General features: G+C 45.1%; 1 protein-coding gene across 17 annotated transcripts; it reads right to left on the bottom strand.

The window, feature by feature from the left end:
• Positions 1 to 52: 52 nt before the first annotated feature.
• On the bottom strand, positions 53 to 16472 carry LOC138620776 (abl interactor 2-like). 17 transcript variants are annotated; one of them, XM_069698268.1, is made up of 12 exons: positions 16313 to 16471; positions 11521 to 11688; positions 11107 to 11283; positions 10234 to 10251; positions 9704 to 9807; positions 7529 to 7675; positions 5913 to 6034; positions 5485 to 5679; positions 4267 to 4431; positions 3363 to 3455; positions 2706 to 2891; positions 53 to 2504 (listed from the first exon to the last, which is right to left on the bottom strand). In XM_069698268.1, the coding sequence occupies exons 1-12, from the start codon at positions 16427 to 16429 to the stop codon at positions 2329 to 2331; spliced, it is 1668 nt and encodes a 555-aa protein (XP_069554369.1). In that variant the 5' UTR covers positions 16430 to 16471; the 3' UTR covers positions 53 to 2328. The 17 variants fall into 17 exon arrangements, with proteins under 17 accessions (XP_069554369.1, XP_069554368.1, XP_069554371.1 ...); XM_069698267.1 differs by having other exon boundaries at positions 5913 to 6037; XM_069698270.1 differs by lacking the exon at positions 10234 to 10251.
• Between the last annotated feature and the right edge of the window lie 70 nt (positions 16473 to 16542).

Below are 16542 nucleotides of genomic sequence, written 5' to 3' on the forward strand. Positions count from 1 at the left end.
TCAAGTGTTTCTACCTGTATACGTAAAAAAAACAAGAACATTACTACACCAATAAATCTTAATAACTTTATTGTCTTTGTTCTCATGATTTTACAAATATGGTACTTCTGCAATTCAACTTTAACTGTGCAACACAATGGCATTATAGACTGTTAAACTTGACGTCCCGAGGGACGTCTGTGACTCCGGGAAGCTGTGAATCCTGCAGACCAAAGGCCTTCTCATATTTGGGATTCCATTTGTTTTAGTGTCATCCTTTGAGTGTTCGAGAGTCAAGAGTCAAGATTTGCGTTGACTCTCATTCATCTCTCGCCTGTTGTTTGTCTACAGGATTCACGAGCAGCTCTCACACACACACACACACACACACGCACACACACACACACACACACACACACACACACACACACACACACACACACACACACACACACACACAAATTTTCACCACTGACGTAATGACGGCTACTGTCAGGGGGGGGAGAAGAGGCCGAGTCCCTCACCTCCCTCTTTCCCTCCCTCCTCCCCCACAGGTCAGAGAGCGACTCCTCGGTAGTGGGCTTGAAGTAAAGTTGTACAGTCTCTTTGGATGAGGCTGGTGGGACCTGGTCAGAGCTGTAGGGCTGCTTGTCTTTTTAGAAATGGGTGATCTTGCCACGTAGGTTTTTGGGACACCAGTACAGATAAGAACAATGGCATGCAAGACTCACATACAGACCCACTTGTTATTATTTCTTTTTTTTTTTTTTTTTTAATAGAAAATAAAGATTCTGACATAAGTACAAGCACTGAGCCCTCGCAAACACCCAACAGCCAAGCGTATTGAAAACTGGTACGGAGGACGAACGACGTATCGGGGGCTTGCGACGGTTAAAACCATTTCAACACGACAGCTGGCTTCTTTTCATATTCAATAAGTCCCGCCTTGAGGACATAATACATCTCACATTTATATTATTTCTTCTTCTACACCTTTTTTACTACAAATGTATGTGCTTTTTGATTTAAAAGAACTCGGGAGAACTGAGAAATAAAAAGTAAAGATTTGCAGTTCAACGACAGTCCACCCTCTGTGGCCAATTTATTGCAAATGAAGTGATAACCTCTGAACAGCAATGCACACTTCAATATGGCACAAGCATCTTAGAAATGACCTAAATGCATTGTCGTCATTGTTGTGGATGAATATAAAAAATCAAACCACACCATATCTAAAAATATTAAGACATTAATCATCAGTAGAGCAGAAAAGAAAGTTTTTTTTTCTTCCCCTCGTAACATGCAGTCTGCCGCTCTGCAAGCAAAACTCGACTCTGGATCTCGTGGTAAACGCCAAAAATTAAGAGAAAAATAAAGTCTGATGAGCCTTGCCAGTTAAGCTAATGCACGTCTATGATTTGTGATGGGAGCTGCAGAGTAAGACTTCAAAATCCAGGTCGTTGTGCAGTTATTTGAGGGCTGGATGACGATTCCTTCACCCGGAAAAATGCACGCCGGCTCGCAGTGACCACTTTGACTTCACCTCAGACTCGCAAAACGTCTCATCAAATCAAAGAAAAACCTTAATTTAAAGCACTCTTGGGGGATTCCTGTTTGCTCACAGATGTCTTTTCTGACCCACTTTCTAGCTTGGTGTGTGTCACCTTAAGACATTTGATGTGCTTATCTTCGTCAGCTTTGGCACACTCTCTGCTGAGGTACCCGACCATAAACAAATCCCCACCGAGGATACTAGTGTTATATTTTTTTCTCTAAAATGTCTCTGGAGTGTTGAGGAGAAAATCTACACACGAAGGCATTTTCCTCCAGCCCTTTCTCCGAGGCTGCAACATGGAAATGTTTGCTCTCAGCAGCCCCGTCTACCTGCTCACCATTTATCCCACTACTAATAAATATTCTTTAAAATAAGGGCAAATTGGTAAAACACACACACGAAAAAAGAATGAAGCAAAAATCAAATGTAGTGGTCTCGTAATGTAACACAAAACTCGCAAAATAACAAATCCATCCCCGTTCAGTCCACCTGGGTCAAATAAGAAAGAAGAAAGAAAGAAATATTACAGGGAAGGAAATATCTAGAGTAGTGGTCGTTTTACAATGGCGACGATGTCGAGAGGATGACTGGGCGTCAGTTTGTCATGTTTCTTTAAAAACAGCCTCCTCTTTTTCCCCCGGTCTCTTCTCGCTCTTTGCCCGGAGGTGATCATGCTCTGTCTGATCAAAGTCTTTGACCTTTAACCCTTGGCTCCCCTCCCTCCCCCTTCCCTTACCCACCAAACGCTGCTCCCGCTCCTCTCCCGCTCAGAGGGAGAGGCAGAGGGGGGTTGTTCAGTCGGCGTAGTGCATGATGGACTCGACGTAGTTGCCGGGGAAGAGGCCCGTGGTCCCGTTCATCACGCCCTCGTACCAGCCGTCGTCGTTCTTCTTGATCACGTAGATGATGGCGCCCTCCTGGAACGAAAGCTCGTCCTCTTTGTCGCGACTGTAGTCGTAGATGGCCACCACTGAGACAGAAACAGAGCACAAATAATTACGATTTAGGCAACAACAAAAAAACGCTTCCTGGGTTCTCTATATGTTAAACAACACTTCTTCTTTTTACCACAAACACTAAATGTGTTCAAAAATAAACCACAAAACATCTGGAATTCTTCCTTGAATGAAACAAAAGTCTGCGTATTTTTCCAGGAGCGGTGAAGGAAGACCTTTCTCCAGGTAGCTACGAGGGGCCCAGGGCGGGTCCTCTTCGGCGTAAGGGTCGCTGTATTCCACCACCGCCGACTCCTCTTCATCCTCGTCGTCCTCGTAGTCCTCTGGCGGCGGCGGAGGAGGTGTAGGCTCCTCGAACACCGGCTCGTCGGCAGGTGGAGGCGGGGGCGGCACGTCTGAGACTGGAGGTAGTTTTCAAGGGGGGACGGAGGAAGAAGAATTAGAGGCAAAGAAAAGCATGGAGATATTGCATGCATTTGAGTGGGAACACAAACAGTCCGTGCTCGATGCATTCATGGGAACCAAACGTGCACACATCAATTCAACGTGCATTAAAAGAAAGTAGGAAGATGTTTACAGGCCATCTCAGGAGACAGAAGAGTCGAACCATCCACAGAAACATGATCATGAACAAACATGCTGATGACAAGCAGCCAACCACCAACATCTGCCGCCAAAGGGACCTTTTATGAAGCTCCCATTCACTGTTCAAAATTCAAAAGCCAAAAGCGGAGCGATGTGGTGGCAGCAGATCCCCGAGCGAGCTCGTGTTGGTGGCTGATCACAAGATGAAGAGTCACTGACTGTTGGGATTGGATGTAGAATCGAGTGGAGGTCATGCAGAGGGAGCGAGGAGCTAAAAGGCCACTTACTGGTCTCCTGAACTCGGGCCACAAAGCCCATCAGAGGCAGCTGAGGGGTGATCTGCATTGAGGGGGGAGGGGGCGCGAGCGGGCCTGCTATCACTAAACAGTATCAAGTGCACAGAGATGGAGGAAGAGGAGGAAGAGAGAGAGAGGGAGGCGTGACAGACAGGAGAACATGAGGTTAGAACACACAAGAAAAGCAGAAACAGCAGAGTTAGAGAACAAGAGCAGAGAACAAATGAAACAGTTACAGCAGGTGAACGAAGATTTTAGACCCGAGAGGTCCAAATCTGTCCGACACACACAAGAAGACAAAGTCCTGAACTCAGCCTGCAACTAGATCAGCTTTCTGTAACTTCTATCAGATTACAGTGGATAGTTGTGAGGTTTGGACTGCTTGTTGGATATTTTTCACCATTTGCTGACCTTGATTGATAATGTGTTGTTACAGCTCTAAAACTGTCAGGACACAAACGAACATTTCAGTTTAATCACAGGAATAAACTCATGAATAAACATCTTGAAGTTAAAAACACAAGAGCGCTGATGTCGGAGAGCGCTGGTGAAGAGGTGAAGTCAAGTGAAGCTGATGGGAGATGACAGGAAACTCAGACAAAAGATGTTTCAATAAAAGATTCAGAGTCTGGTGATGTGCAAGGTCTGGAACCTGAAAGACTCAGAGAGAAGCTGGACTGAAACAAGGAGAGGTCGATGTAATGCAGCAGATCAGAGTCCGGAAAACAAAAAAGGAAAAGATAGAGCATGAAATAAACAGAAGAAAGAAGATCAGTGACGTGAAATAAATAACACTGATAGAAAAAAATGTAAAGGTGTTTGTATTTAGAAACGTTCTGATAATCCTCCCTGTAAAAGATGAAACCGTGGCACGCCCAGCTGTTCACAGCTGTACCTTGGTTCTGGGCGAAGTGTGGCCCCCCGTTGAGCTGGCTCTGGTTGTGGGCCACGCTGGGCTGCCCGGTGACGGACGAGGGTCTGCGATATGGCAGCGAGCCTCCCACCGGAGGGTTCTGGGCCGACTGCACCGGGCGGTTCATGCTGTAGAACTGAGGCGCACCTGAGAGGAAACGACAGCAGGGGGCAGCAGAGAGTCAGCTAAATCTATATTTTTCTACACTCTGGTGTCCTGAGCTGTTTTACCTTTATAAAACCGTCGACTTCAATTTCGATTTGCATGACATGTGATTAATTTACAGGTGTATTAACTTGTTAAACTGTTTTTTTTTAACCAGCCAAACAGATGGAAGAAAAGCTAGAGGGACATTGTTGCATCTTATTGTAGTTTGTGTTTCTGAAATAAACATCCCCAGCAGCGCCGCACATCAACTGACAACCACAACATCGATCCATAAAAAAAGAACCCGCACAGCATAAAGAAAAGAACAAATAAATACACAGCTCATGCATTATGCATCGTAAACATCATCATCATTATCAACAACACAGGCGCCGGCGGCTGATGAGATGCTGAGCGGGATGAAGAGCGGAAGATGATGAAAGTCTGAGGCAGGTGGCAGGAGAGCTGCACACGAACCAGACTCATTGCTGCTTGTATGGTTGTTTTCCGAGAGGTTGGATGGGTAACTTAAAAACATGACTCAGGAGTGCAACGAGTGATCAAAAACTCAATCAGACATATTCAATGTAAGAAATGACAATCAGAATAAATATCGTTTTAATGATTAGTCGATCTGCAGATCAATAATCTGCAACTGTTTTAATATTTTTTCTGGTTGCAGCTCATTTATTTGCTGCTTTTTTTTTTTTTTTTTTTTTTAAATCATTAAAAACTGAACAGCTTTGGATTTTTAGATTAAATAGATCCCACAATTAATAAAGAAAGTAATCTGCAAACAAACACCTGAATTTGTACATTTACATTCACACATGAAGCAAATCTGTTTAACCATTTTCAGAAAATCCTTCAGGCAGAACCTTAAAGATTTTCTGAGCGTTACAAGCTGCCAGACGACACCACAGAACATCCAGCGTGATGGCGGACCTGTGGACGTGCACATCTTACAAGCAGGAGGAAGCATGTCGGGATGGGTGGGCGGGATGGAGCGTGTGCAGAGGAGCGGGTAAGCTGCTCCCACCGGGTCACACTCACCTTGTGCTGGGTTGCCATAAGTAGCTGTGCCAGAGGGGGCCGCGGAGGCAGGGAGCTGGGGAGGGGGCGGGGGTACAGGCGGGATCTCGACAGGGGGGTTGGGGGCCTGTGGGGGGCCGTCTAAGGAGGAGGAAGGGGGGCCAGGGGTGGTGGCAGTGTTGGGGGGAGGTTTAGCAGGGTTGGAAGGGAGGGGGGCTGAACAGGGCAGGGGTGGGGGGTTGGGGGGGGGGGCGAGTGAGGGAGGAGAGAAAGGAAAGGTGAGGGAGATCGAGATAAGAGTGAGAAGGGAAGACAGGATTCCTGCACACTCTGAAGTGAACCAGAGTGCGCAGGAATCCTGTCGCTCTGCAAACATTAGTCGGGTTAGTCACGTTCAGGGACACTCTGGTCCAGCGGTCCGCCGACTCAGAGGCAGAAACGAGCGTTACCTGGGAAGGCGGTGGGCGGGGCCGGGGTCGGCACGGCGATGGGCACACCCACGCTGCCGCTGCCGCTGTTCTCTCGGCTGCTGCTGCGACTGCTGCTGGGGTGACTGCCTCCGCTGCTCCCACTGCTGGTGGCAGGGCGGCAAAACACGTCAGACCACACACACACACACACACACACTCAAGACACACACCGCCGTACACTTCTGGTTAAAACAGAACCTCCTCTTCACATCAGAATCTGACACAGCTGCTTCATGTGTTTTTCTGCTTGATTTCATCTCTTAAACACCCTGTCTGTTCGGATTCATAAAAAGAATGACAACATAACACCCATCCTTTGTCCTAACATTGAATCTCGCGTTACATTCAGCAAACGCTGCCCAGTAGGGACTTTTTGGCACCGGGATGTTCAAAGCTCAAAAATACTCGTTCATACGGCAGGTGTGCTGCAATAATCGCTTCCTTGAAGGCATTCAAAGGTATTTTTTGCACTCATAGATATAAAAAGTGCAAAAAAAAAAACAACAAAAAAAGAGCTTGAGAGATAATTACAGATAAGGTGTGTGAAATTGTTCCTGGGACCCTAAAAAAAAATAATCCTTCACTTTAAATACACAGATAAAATCACCTTTCTCATCCTGTCTTGTATTCCAGTTGCAACACTACGCTGGATGTGCAACAACAGTGTGTTTTTAGTGGCGTCTCGATGACTCAGTTTTTCAATGTGGCACCCTCAAGAGCATCGATGCGTTAGCCGTATGCCTTTGAAATGCTTATGTCACAGTGATAAAATAAAGCAGCTGAGAAGCCTCCACAAGGACACATGACACAGGTGACGCAGCAGACAAGAGACAAAGATATGACATGCCGTGAAAGCAGGAAGCGGCGGGACACATGGGGCAGACGATCTGCAGACAGCAGAGAGCGCATGGCTGATAGATGAAGAAGATGAGCTGAGGATGGAGCAGATAAAACACTCGTGCTGAGAGGAGAGTCGGGGAACGTTGTCGAAATCCGGGCCAGAAACTATTAAAAGCATTTTGGCCACGTGACGGGACGCAGTGACGGGACTTTCCATGTTGTTTCCCCTCAAAAGCCCCCCGATGCTTTGACGTCTCTCACGGCAGACTGGGGAATCTATGAATATCACTCCGTGATGGGATGAAAGACTCTCGTCTCCGGAGACGAGGTGACACTGGGTTGACGGGACTGAGGGGGAGACGCTGCCTATCTAATGACTATTACCATAGGAACCGGCGTCTAGCCGCTGCTAAATTCAGCTCTGAATCTCTACCTCGGCCTCGTTTCTTTGTCCATATCTGAGCGGCGAGGAGAGCAAACAGGTGAAGGATTTCTAGATCGACTGTCAGTCTGGTCTTCACTGGAGGCTGCTAGAAATGTTCAAGTTGCTCAAAAGTTTAGGTGGAATAAAAGAAACGGAGAAGGGAGCTGAAGTGATTATACTTCCACGAGGAGTCATTTCAGAGAGGAAGAGGAAAGATGTCCAGAAGCTGACTCGCATTTTAAGAGTCGGAGAGGAAAAGAAGAAAGGGGGAGGAGGTGGAGGGCTTGTTTCAGGAGTGTAAAGAGGCATGCTTGGAGGGGGAGAGGGGTACCTGTACGTGCGGTTCCTCTGATTAACGGATGCAGTGCGTGCAGGGCTCTGCTGGGGGGGCGCCATGTTGCGCGTCGGGCTTGAGACGTAGTCGTTAGGGACAACGGGTGGACGCACCGGCTCAAGCGTCCTATAGGGGGAGTGGCGCCTGCGAGAGGGTCAGGAGGACAGGAGTCGAGGGGGGAGGAGGAGGGAGAAAAAGGAGGGCATCCACAGAGAAGTGTAGGGGAGGAGGAGGAGGAGGAAGAGGAGGAGAGCAAGAAACAAACAAGTGCAAACTTAAAAAACGGGGTGTGACAGGTGGTGAACATCGGGGCTGCGTGGGGTCCTCAGGTGTGTCGGGCAGACAGAGGGGCGGAGTCAGGACGAGACCATACTGCTGCTGTCGGCAGAAAAACGCACTACCAGGAGGCGAACACTGAACGCCCGCTCTCACGTGATGAAAGACGCAATTTACAAAAGTGGGTTTTTATTGAGACTGATAATAATTGTAAAAAAATGTATCTTGTAATGAAAAAATGGTTTCTAAATGACCTCAAACATATTTGATGCCATTTTTCAATTATATCCCTTTCTATCTTGTTAATTTGAGATTTCCTTACATTTTTCTGTCCCAGACAAACAGAAAATATGGGCTTAAAACAGAACTTTTCCCTTCTGAGTTCACTGTTGGACAAAAATCATTATGACAGTTTCTTTTTCATAAGAAAACAGACGACAGAAGCTCTGCTCAAGTGATCCTGAAATGAAACAAGACTTCTTCAGGGGCACAGAGTAATGTGAAAAAAAGAGTCAGAGCGTCTGTTTTTAAATTCCCATCTGTCCTGCTGCAGTGTTCCCGAGAAAGTCTGCCCACATAGTCTGAGCTAGAAATTCATTAAACAAAAACATGGAAAGTGTTTTTTAAGTCAACAGCAGCGCCACGCTGGTAACGTCCTCACTTTTTAACAAAGGGGGGAAAGAAAAAACAAAACCCTGAGATTTATTGATCTGGGCCTGAAAAGATGTGCCGGCAATGTAAATTTCCCCGGCCGACACAGTGGGGTGACCCATCTCTGAGCACTGTTGCCATGGCGAGACGTTGCTATGAGGAATATGGGGCAGCCAGGAGTGGGCGAGCTGGGTCACAAACATGTAACTGAAAGTAAAAACAACAAAACTGGAAAAAAAAAAAAGAAACAAAGAGGAAGTTGAGAAACAGAGGAAAAATTAAAATCACAAAGAGGATGTCCGCCCGTTGCCACGGGCTGCGGCTGAAGGTGCATCATGGAGCTGTGGTTGATCAACATGCGTCTTGAAGGGACAGAGAGACACACACACACACACAGACACACTTCTGAAGGTCAATATGAAGGGATGGACACACTTAATCACTCACCAAAACTCAAGACACACACACAACTCTGAAGGTTACAGAGAGGGGGTGACACACACACACACACACACACACACACACACACACACACACACACACACACACACACACACACACACACATATATATATATATATATATATATATATTATCACGCAGAAACACAAACAGCACTTGACGCCCAGGAAGGTCCCAAAGGTGACAAGAGCACAACATTTACGAGCTGCACTAGCAGAGTCCCTGCGGGATAAGAGATACCTTCAGCAGTCAGACACACAACAGACAACATCTCAAACCTCTGCAGCTTTATGAGCTCAAATATTAACACGAGGGACACGAGCACATCACACCTCAACAAAAGAGCTACTTTAACTAAAAACAGGCCAAAACTAGATATTTTACAGGTAAATAAAAGTATCTGTTATTTAAGCCATTTTTTTTTTTTATTAACATCCTGTATGTGAAGGTCTAATAATTACAAATAAATCATTAAAAAAAGGTGTGTGCAGTATGTTTGTGTGCATGAGAATCACAACAGAGTAGCAGAGTAATCAGTTTGAGGGGAGACTCCCGAACCTTAACACCACTGTGATGTTAACTAGCACTGAAATACTTCTTAAACCACCCAGAGGACACTAATTAAACCAGAAGGTAAAGGCGTTATGATGAAACCGAGAGCAACCATCTGAGGGTCTGTGGTCCCAAAGCCACAAAAATAACCTACACGTTCATCCCATGATGGACTCTGTGGTCCTGACGCCCGTCTGAAGACACGCCGAGGCGGCAACGCTGTTTACATACCCAAGCGTCCCTTTCCCCGACATGGGCGGGCTGGGGGGCTTCTGTGTGGGGGGGTTGGTGCGAGGGAGCACGCCTCCTCCGGCCTTCATGTTTTGGGCGCTAGCCTGTGGCACAAATCCCTTCGGTTAACCACAACAACTCCCAGAGCAAACACGCATATAAAAAACTTCACAGCAGTTATCGACCTTCAAAGAATTCTTGCCGAGACTTGGGGGAGAAGATCGCCACCGCTGCCTGGTAGCTTAGCTCAGCATAAAGACTGGAAACAGCTGTTTTATGGCCACCATTCCAGTTTGCAGTAAATCGCCTACTTTGTTTTCAGTTTAGTCGTTTCCTTCTGCTTACAGTCTTGATGTTAATTAGTAAAAATCTTCTCAATTGATTCTCGGCAAGAGAGCAAATGCATATTTATTCAAAAGTAAACAGACTCCTTAAAATATAAAAAGAGAACAAACAGAAGAAAGGCTTCTCCCACAGCACTCAAACAACTCCTTTAGTAATCACAAGAACCCCTTCTACATTTGTCTTACCTTAAACCTTTGCAACCACTACAGTTGACAATAAAGATACAAAATTATGCAGCAGGAAGAGAGAAAGAGAAGAAATCAGGTGATTAGTGTGTGAAGGAGGAGCGGAAAAACAACAATTGTTCATGCACGCGGTTTGTAAAGCCATAAAGCTGCCGAGATTCAGGCAACAATTCCCAAGTGTTAAGATCTGCGAGGCCTTGTTTCTGAAAAACAAACTCGTCTTTGTTCAGAGTCAGCGAGAGACAAGCTTTTCCAAAAATCAGACACACTCACAGATTTATTAGATAAAAGAACCAGCAGACAGAAACCTGTTCCCAGCAGCAGGTGACAGATTTTACAACGTGGCTGACATTTGTTTCCCATCCTGGTGAAAAAGCCTGAGTCATTGATTTCTTTCTAATATTACTCGACTCTGAAACCTAATAGAAAGCGTTTGACCTCCACGCACCCTTTCCATGAGACATTTTCTGCAGTGAAGAGCTCGTATTAACCTCACAACCACAAACACACTTCTTCCACACGGTCTTATGAGCATTTCTTTTGAATGAAAACCCTTAAAATAAAGTACTTGTGACCACTTATCACACACAGCATGTCTAGAAACTGTGAGTAATTCAACCAAAGAGGGATTATTCTGGCTTCAGTGAAGTTTGGAGACCTGCAAAGTGGAAACTACGCGAAAAAAGGAACAAAATTAATGAAACTATTTTCCTCGAATCATCTCAAAAACCTCTAGTGTGAAAAAAAATCCTCTGCAATAACAGAAATTAATCAAATTAATGCTACAAACTGCCTTGTGGTCGGTGTGTTTCTGTCTGAAAACAAATCAAACCGAACTGGTAAAAGTAAAAGGGGACAGAAGGAAATGAAGACCTTGACTCCGTGGCCCATGTCGTCGAGCAGGCTGTAGTCGATGGGCTTGCGGATGTAGCGCACGGGCCTCTCGGGGTTGGCCGGGGCGATGATCTTGTGTGTGCGGGATGTGTTCTTGTTGGTGGTGAGGATGCCGATCTCCCGCCGGGCCACCTTTTCTTTGTGGATGTCCACCGTCTGGAGGACAAGAAGCAGGGGACAGGACGTTGTCTTTCATTAAAAAAATATTCTCAAAATCTTAAAAGCCTGCCGTGTCTTTACTGTGAGGAAAAGGTCATTCACTCCTGCTGCATGTTCCTTTAACTCAACGTGCAGCTCCAGCAAACAACATCCGCCGATATTTTGATTTGATTTTAGATTATTATTATTATTATAGCCTCCTGAATTAAAAACGTGATTAATCAGTCCCCCGACCTGTGAGATGTGGTTGATGGACGACTCCATGCGGCGGAGCTGCGACGCCTGGATGTCCAGCATCTGCAGGACATTGTTGGCCAGCGTGTTGATCAGGTAGGCCACGCTGGCCAGAGACTGGGTGGTGTAGTTCTTGGTCTCCTCCAGCGCCCTCTGCTTGTCTGGGGACTAAAAGAGAGACAAGAATCACATTTGACTTTCAAAAGAAATTTTGCATTTTGTAGTCAACAGATGAAGCTGCTTGTTCACTGAGTGAGGAGGGTGAAACTCCGCTCGTCTTGGCCACAGACATTTTGAAGATGTAGCGTTGAAATAGACGACCTTTGAACGACAAGGTCATTATGATGTCATAGAAGTGAAATATCATCCCTGTGGCACAGACTCAATACATACACTGATGAGTGTGAAAAACTGAAACAGCAACAGGAACCTGTTTGAAATTTGTAGCAGCAGGATGCAGAAAAAAATGCTGCTGTAAAAGGTTTCAGTGCCAACAAGTCACTTTTAGTGGAGTAAAGAAAAAAACTTGAATGGCAGGGAAGTGAGTAGCAGGTAACGCGGCTGCTGCAGCCGGTGTGAAAGGAGTCCTCAGAGGCCGTGGGCACATCAATGGCAACATCAAAGGCCAGATGGATCAGCCGATGCATCTGCTGGGAAACTGCCCTCCTTAATGCTTACTGACACCGGACGTCGCACAGTATGAAGGGCTGAGTCGTAGCACAACGCCACGACAACATCATTGTAATCATACGTTTGGAGAACTGTTCTCGACATTGTGTGCTATTAATGTGGTAAAAAAAAAAAAGAAAAAAAGCTGCAGTGTAGTTGATAATGTGAATAATTAGTTGCAAGCATAACAAAAACATTGATTATCCACTTTCAAGCAGCATCTGTGGGTATAGGATAGCGGGAGATTGATTACTAGATGAACAGGAATTACACAAGGGTCACAACAGCCTCTCGGATGTGAATGGATATTGATTGATTGATTGATTATATTTAAAATTACAACCACACTGACAGAAAAGCCTAAATAATTTGGAGCTTCCTTTCGATTATTTTTACATTGAGGTCAAAGATATTGATCGACCACATCTCCAATGTGAATCTGGAAATGGGGACATCATAATCAGACAAACAAAGTCTTGTTTTACTGTGTTTATGCGTTTTAATATCGGCTGTTAAGGGTGTGTTATTGACACGGGAGGCCAGGAAAACACTTTAGATGAATTTTTTGACAAAACATAACAGAAGGCAGCAAAATAAAGCTTCAAGCAGGGGTGTCCTTCGGTGGTGATATGTCTCTTCCCTTTTATGCGAGTGTGCCTGAGATGTGAGATACATTTCTGAGAAATCACACAGTCAAATCCAAACCTGTTCATTTTAGCATCTGGAACAACCTGCAAACAAGTAGCACCATTTAAAAGGGAAAACATGTCATTTTTTCCCCTGCGCTTTTAAATCACTGAGCGTCGCCTCCATCATGGCAAACGATCTACATTTATTACAGTATCACTTGAGGAGGCAGAGGAAGAGCTGAACAAAAGACGCAGTGAGCAGGAAACAGCAGGACAGTGAGAGAACAACTCCCAAGATGTCACGCTACTTCATGACATCATCAAACTCCACCTTTTTATTGTTTTAATATTAAAAGCTGCGTGTCAAAGGGAGCGTGGAGGGTGCAGCACTGACGGAGTGTGATAACGAACAGGGTGTAAGCCAGGAGTGAACCTGCAGGGCAGAAAAGAAACATTTCCAAATGATTAGGCCGATGATACGATATCCGGTTGGAGAGGATGAATGCACGGATCAATCAACTTCTAGTCACCGAAAAAAATCAACATGCTGCTTAAGACAAAGGCAAAATCATTCTGTAACAGCTTAATTGGTGACAAACTGTCAGCAAAGGACAAACCAACGACAAACAAGACTTTTTTTTCTCTCCTGATACCAACACCTGAACTCAAGTCGATCGGATAACAGCGTGCCCTTTTTCCAACATTAACACCTGCACCGCACTGTGGAGCACACAGGAATATTTTTTGTGTGAGGTAACATGAAGCCAGGGAGTGCTGTGATACCTAAAACTGAGGGAATCAAACTGATTGAAAACGGAAACGCTCAATTACGTATAACTTGTGACGAAACAGGATCAGTCACGTGTGGCCGAATCTCTAAATATGGGAAGAATCGGTCCTGATACAGACCTGGTAGATGACATCAGTGGATCAGACATGATGGATTTTCTCCAGTGGTGTTTACTGGTGTACATTTTAAAAGACCAAACGCCTGACGGATTGAATGAGAGAAGAGCCGACAGATCGATAATGAAAATAATTGTTGGTAGCAGCCTCAGACTTCAGCATACACACACAGAAATTCCTCCTCACACGGCGGCTTATAATAAACAAGAATACAGCTGCAGTCAAAAGCCATGAATCAGACAACCTTTGCTCTGCTCTAAAAACTCTGACTGTGCTACCGTAACCACTCTTCCCTCTTCTGACTGGAGCTAAATCGCAGCACTTCATCACAAAACATCCGCTCGCATCAGACTACCACCTGCTGCAAAGACAAGAGTGGAACTGTTAATTGCACATCCGTGGCATGTGAATTACAAGTGGAGAAATGAGAGAAGCAGTCAACGCGCATTCATGAAAACCAGCTTTCAACATGTGCAAATTCCTGCATGATGAATGTGTGAAGACACCTGGCTTAGATACAGGGTGGAGGTATGAATTAGGGAGGAGTATCAAACTAAATGTCCAGCTGATTTAATAGAGGTAACAGTGTAAGAAATTAAGGGCAAAAATACCCAAAGAAATGTCAGAATGCCCCCAAAAAAACTGTGATCGAGGGGCAAAAACTGCCCTGATTGTGAATAATGAACTATATTTACAAGTTTAGACCAGTAACCTAATCCTACATTAAACTATCAGGTTAATTTAATATGCATTACACATATTAGAAGGCTCATTAAGAGAAGTAAAGTAAATAGTCTCCTGCTTTCTCTTGCACTTTCAGATGGTATTCTTTTCTTTTCTTTTTATTCACTCCTACAAGTTGATGATTACCGTGGGCCTTTTACATTAGGAACAGTAAATGCATGCATTCATTATGCTACCAATTGGCGCCTCCAAAATCTTGTAATTACTCCAAATTCTTTTAGACAAAAGAGGCACAAATATTTAAAAAATGTCTTTCACCGTGACAGCAGCTAGAAATGCCTTGCAGGGTAGCAGCCTGCCTCCTCCTCTTCTTCCTCAACCTGTCAGACCTGATCATCCCTGTTCATCGAGGATGTCAGACTTCAGTATCACACCTTGTCAAAACCTCTTCTCACCAACACCATGGCTACGCATTTCTCACCTATCAAAGCAGACCTGTAAGTCTGTGGATGAGAGAAGTCTCGGACGGCACAGAAGAGTGTTTCAGTCTAACCTCATTAAAAAAGAAAAGAAATGATAATAATTTCTATTCACTGTCCAGAGACTATTTTACAGGCCAGCCTAATGTGTTACGACGATAAGCTGATTCATAGAGTTTCCTGAGGGGTTGTCCTTCGATCTTTGAGCAGTTTGACCTTAACGTAGCAGACAGACACTTGTACCTGATGGTATTATAGTACAGCAGGACACTAATGATCACGGAAAACAGACCGAAGGCGGCAAAGAAAATGTATTTCTTGCTTTGTCCTTTTTCAGACAAGTTCAGCTTGTTCTTACCATGATTACTGATGATCCCTTGCAACAACACCAAGGGCATCTTGAATCATAGCTCATAGTTTCAAACATTACATCCTCTGTGGAAGCAGACACTTACAAAACCAGCACCCAGTCCATCTTTATACTGCAAAAAAAAACCAACAACAACACAATTATGGTTTTTTTTCTAAGCCTGATTATAACGACTCAACCAACCTATTTTTTTTTGTTAAATAAAATGCTTTAAACTCTATGGTCTTTAAAATTCAACAAGTAATGCACAGAGTTAAAGACCAAACACGTCCTAACTGTATCTGAAGGTTTTTCAATGAAGGGGAAGAACAAATGTGGGAAAAAAAAACCCAGATGTACAGGGGGCAAATTATCAGATAATCAAAAATACTGTTTGATTATGTGGGTATATGTCTTTTGATATAATACTTACATGATGACACCTGCTTAATGCTTGCAGTGTGGATATCAGTAGGAACTATACGAGCCTCAGATGCAAACACAAAAATACAAGTTCCTGTTTTATTTGGTCGCTGAAAGCCATAAAGATGAGATCACACCTGCAGAATATCAAAAGCTCTGACTGCACTACAAGTCAAAAAAAAAAAGCGATGCAAATCAGCAGCAATATTTGAATATGCTGACACATTACACTGTCCTGCTCTCAACGGGTTCAAATGCATAATTTACGTGCGAGATCAAGCGTTTCAGTCCCAGGTTGGCCGCTGTGATTGATCCCGCACACGAATTGATTTCCACGGCGCCTGTTTTGGGTTATTTGGACCGCGGCTGGTCAAAAAGGCGACCCGGCTAACGCGTAGCCCGCGACGGGCGTACAAAGCGGCGCGGTGGACGTGTCAACCCAAACGAGACACCCCGACACGTATCGACACGAGTGTAGCGGGGAAATGGGCAAATTAGGAGTTGGTTATTTGACGAAATGCCTCCAACAAGCGGGGTTGTTTTTGCTTTAGCCGAGGCTAACTGACACGGCTGCACCGCTAGCGACGGCTAGCCTAGCATCAGACAAAACCTGAAACTACACCGCGTTTCCTTCCACGCTGCCGACAGCTCACCTGCACATAGTTGCTCTCGCAGTACTCCGCGACTCTTTCCAAATTGGTGAAACTGTCCAGCAGCGCGCTTCGTCCTGCTGGAATCTCCTCTTCCAGAAGCATTTGTAGCTCCGCCATTTTCACATCTTTAGCGGAGAAGGTGTGCGGGCTCGCTGGCGCCACCTCGGCCGTGCGCGGTACTGCAAGGGCTCTCCCGGCATCTGGCACAGAGCAGGGGTTCCCAAAATGAA

This window comes from Brachyistius frenatus, unplaced genomic scaffold (genome assembly GCF_029030835.1).
Source record: "Brachyistius frenatus isolate BFR_SWC_R1_liver_20210118 unplaced genomic scaffold, ASM2903083v1 Contig_26, whole genome shotgun sequence".
Lineage (NCBI taxonomy): Eukaryota > Metazoa > Chordata > Actinopteri > Embiotocidae > Brachyistius > Brachyistius frenatus.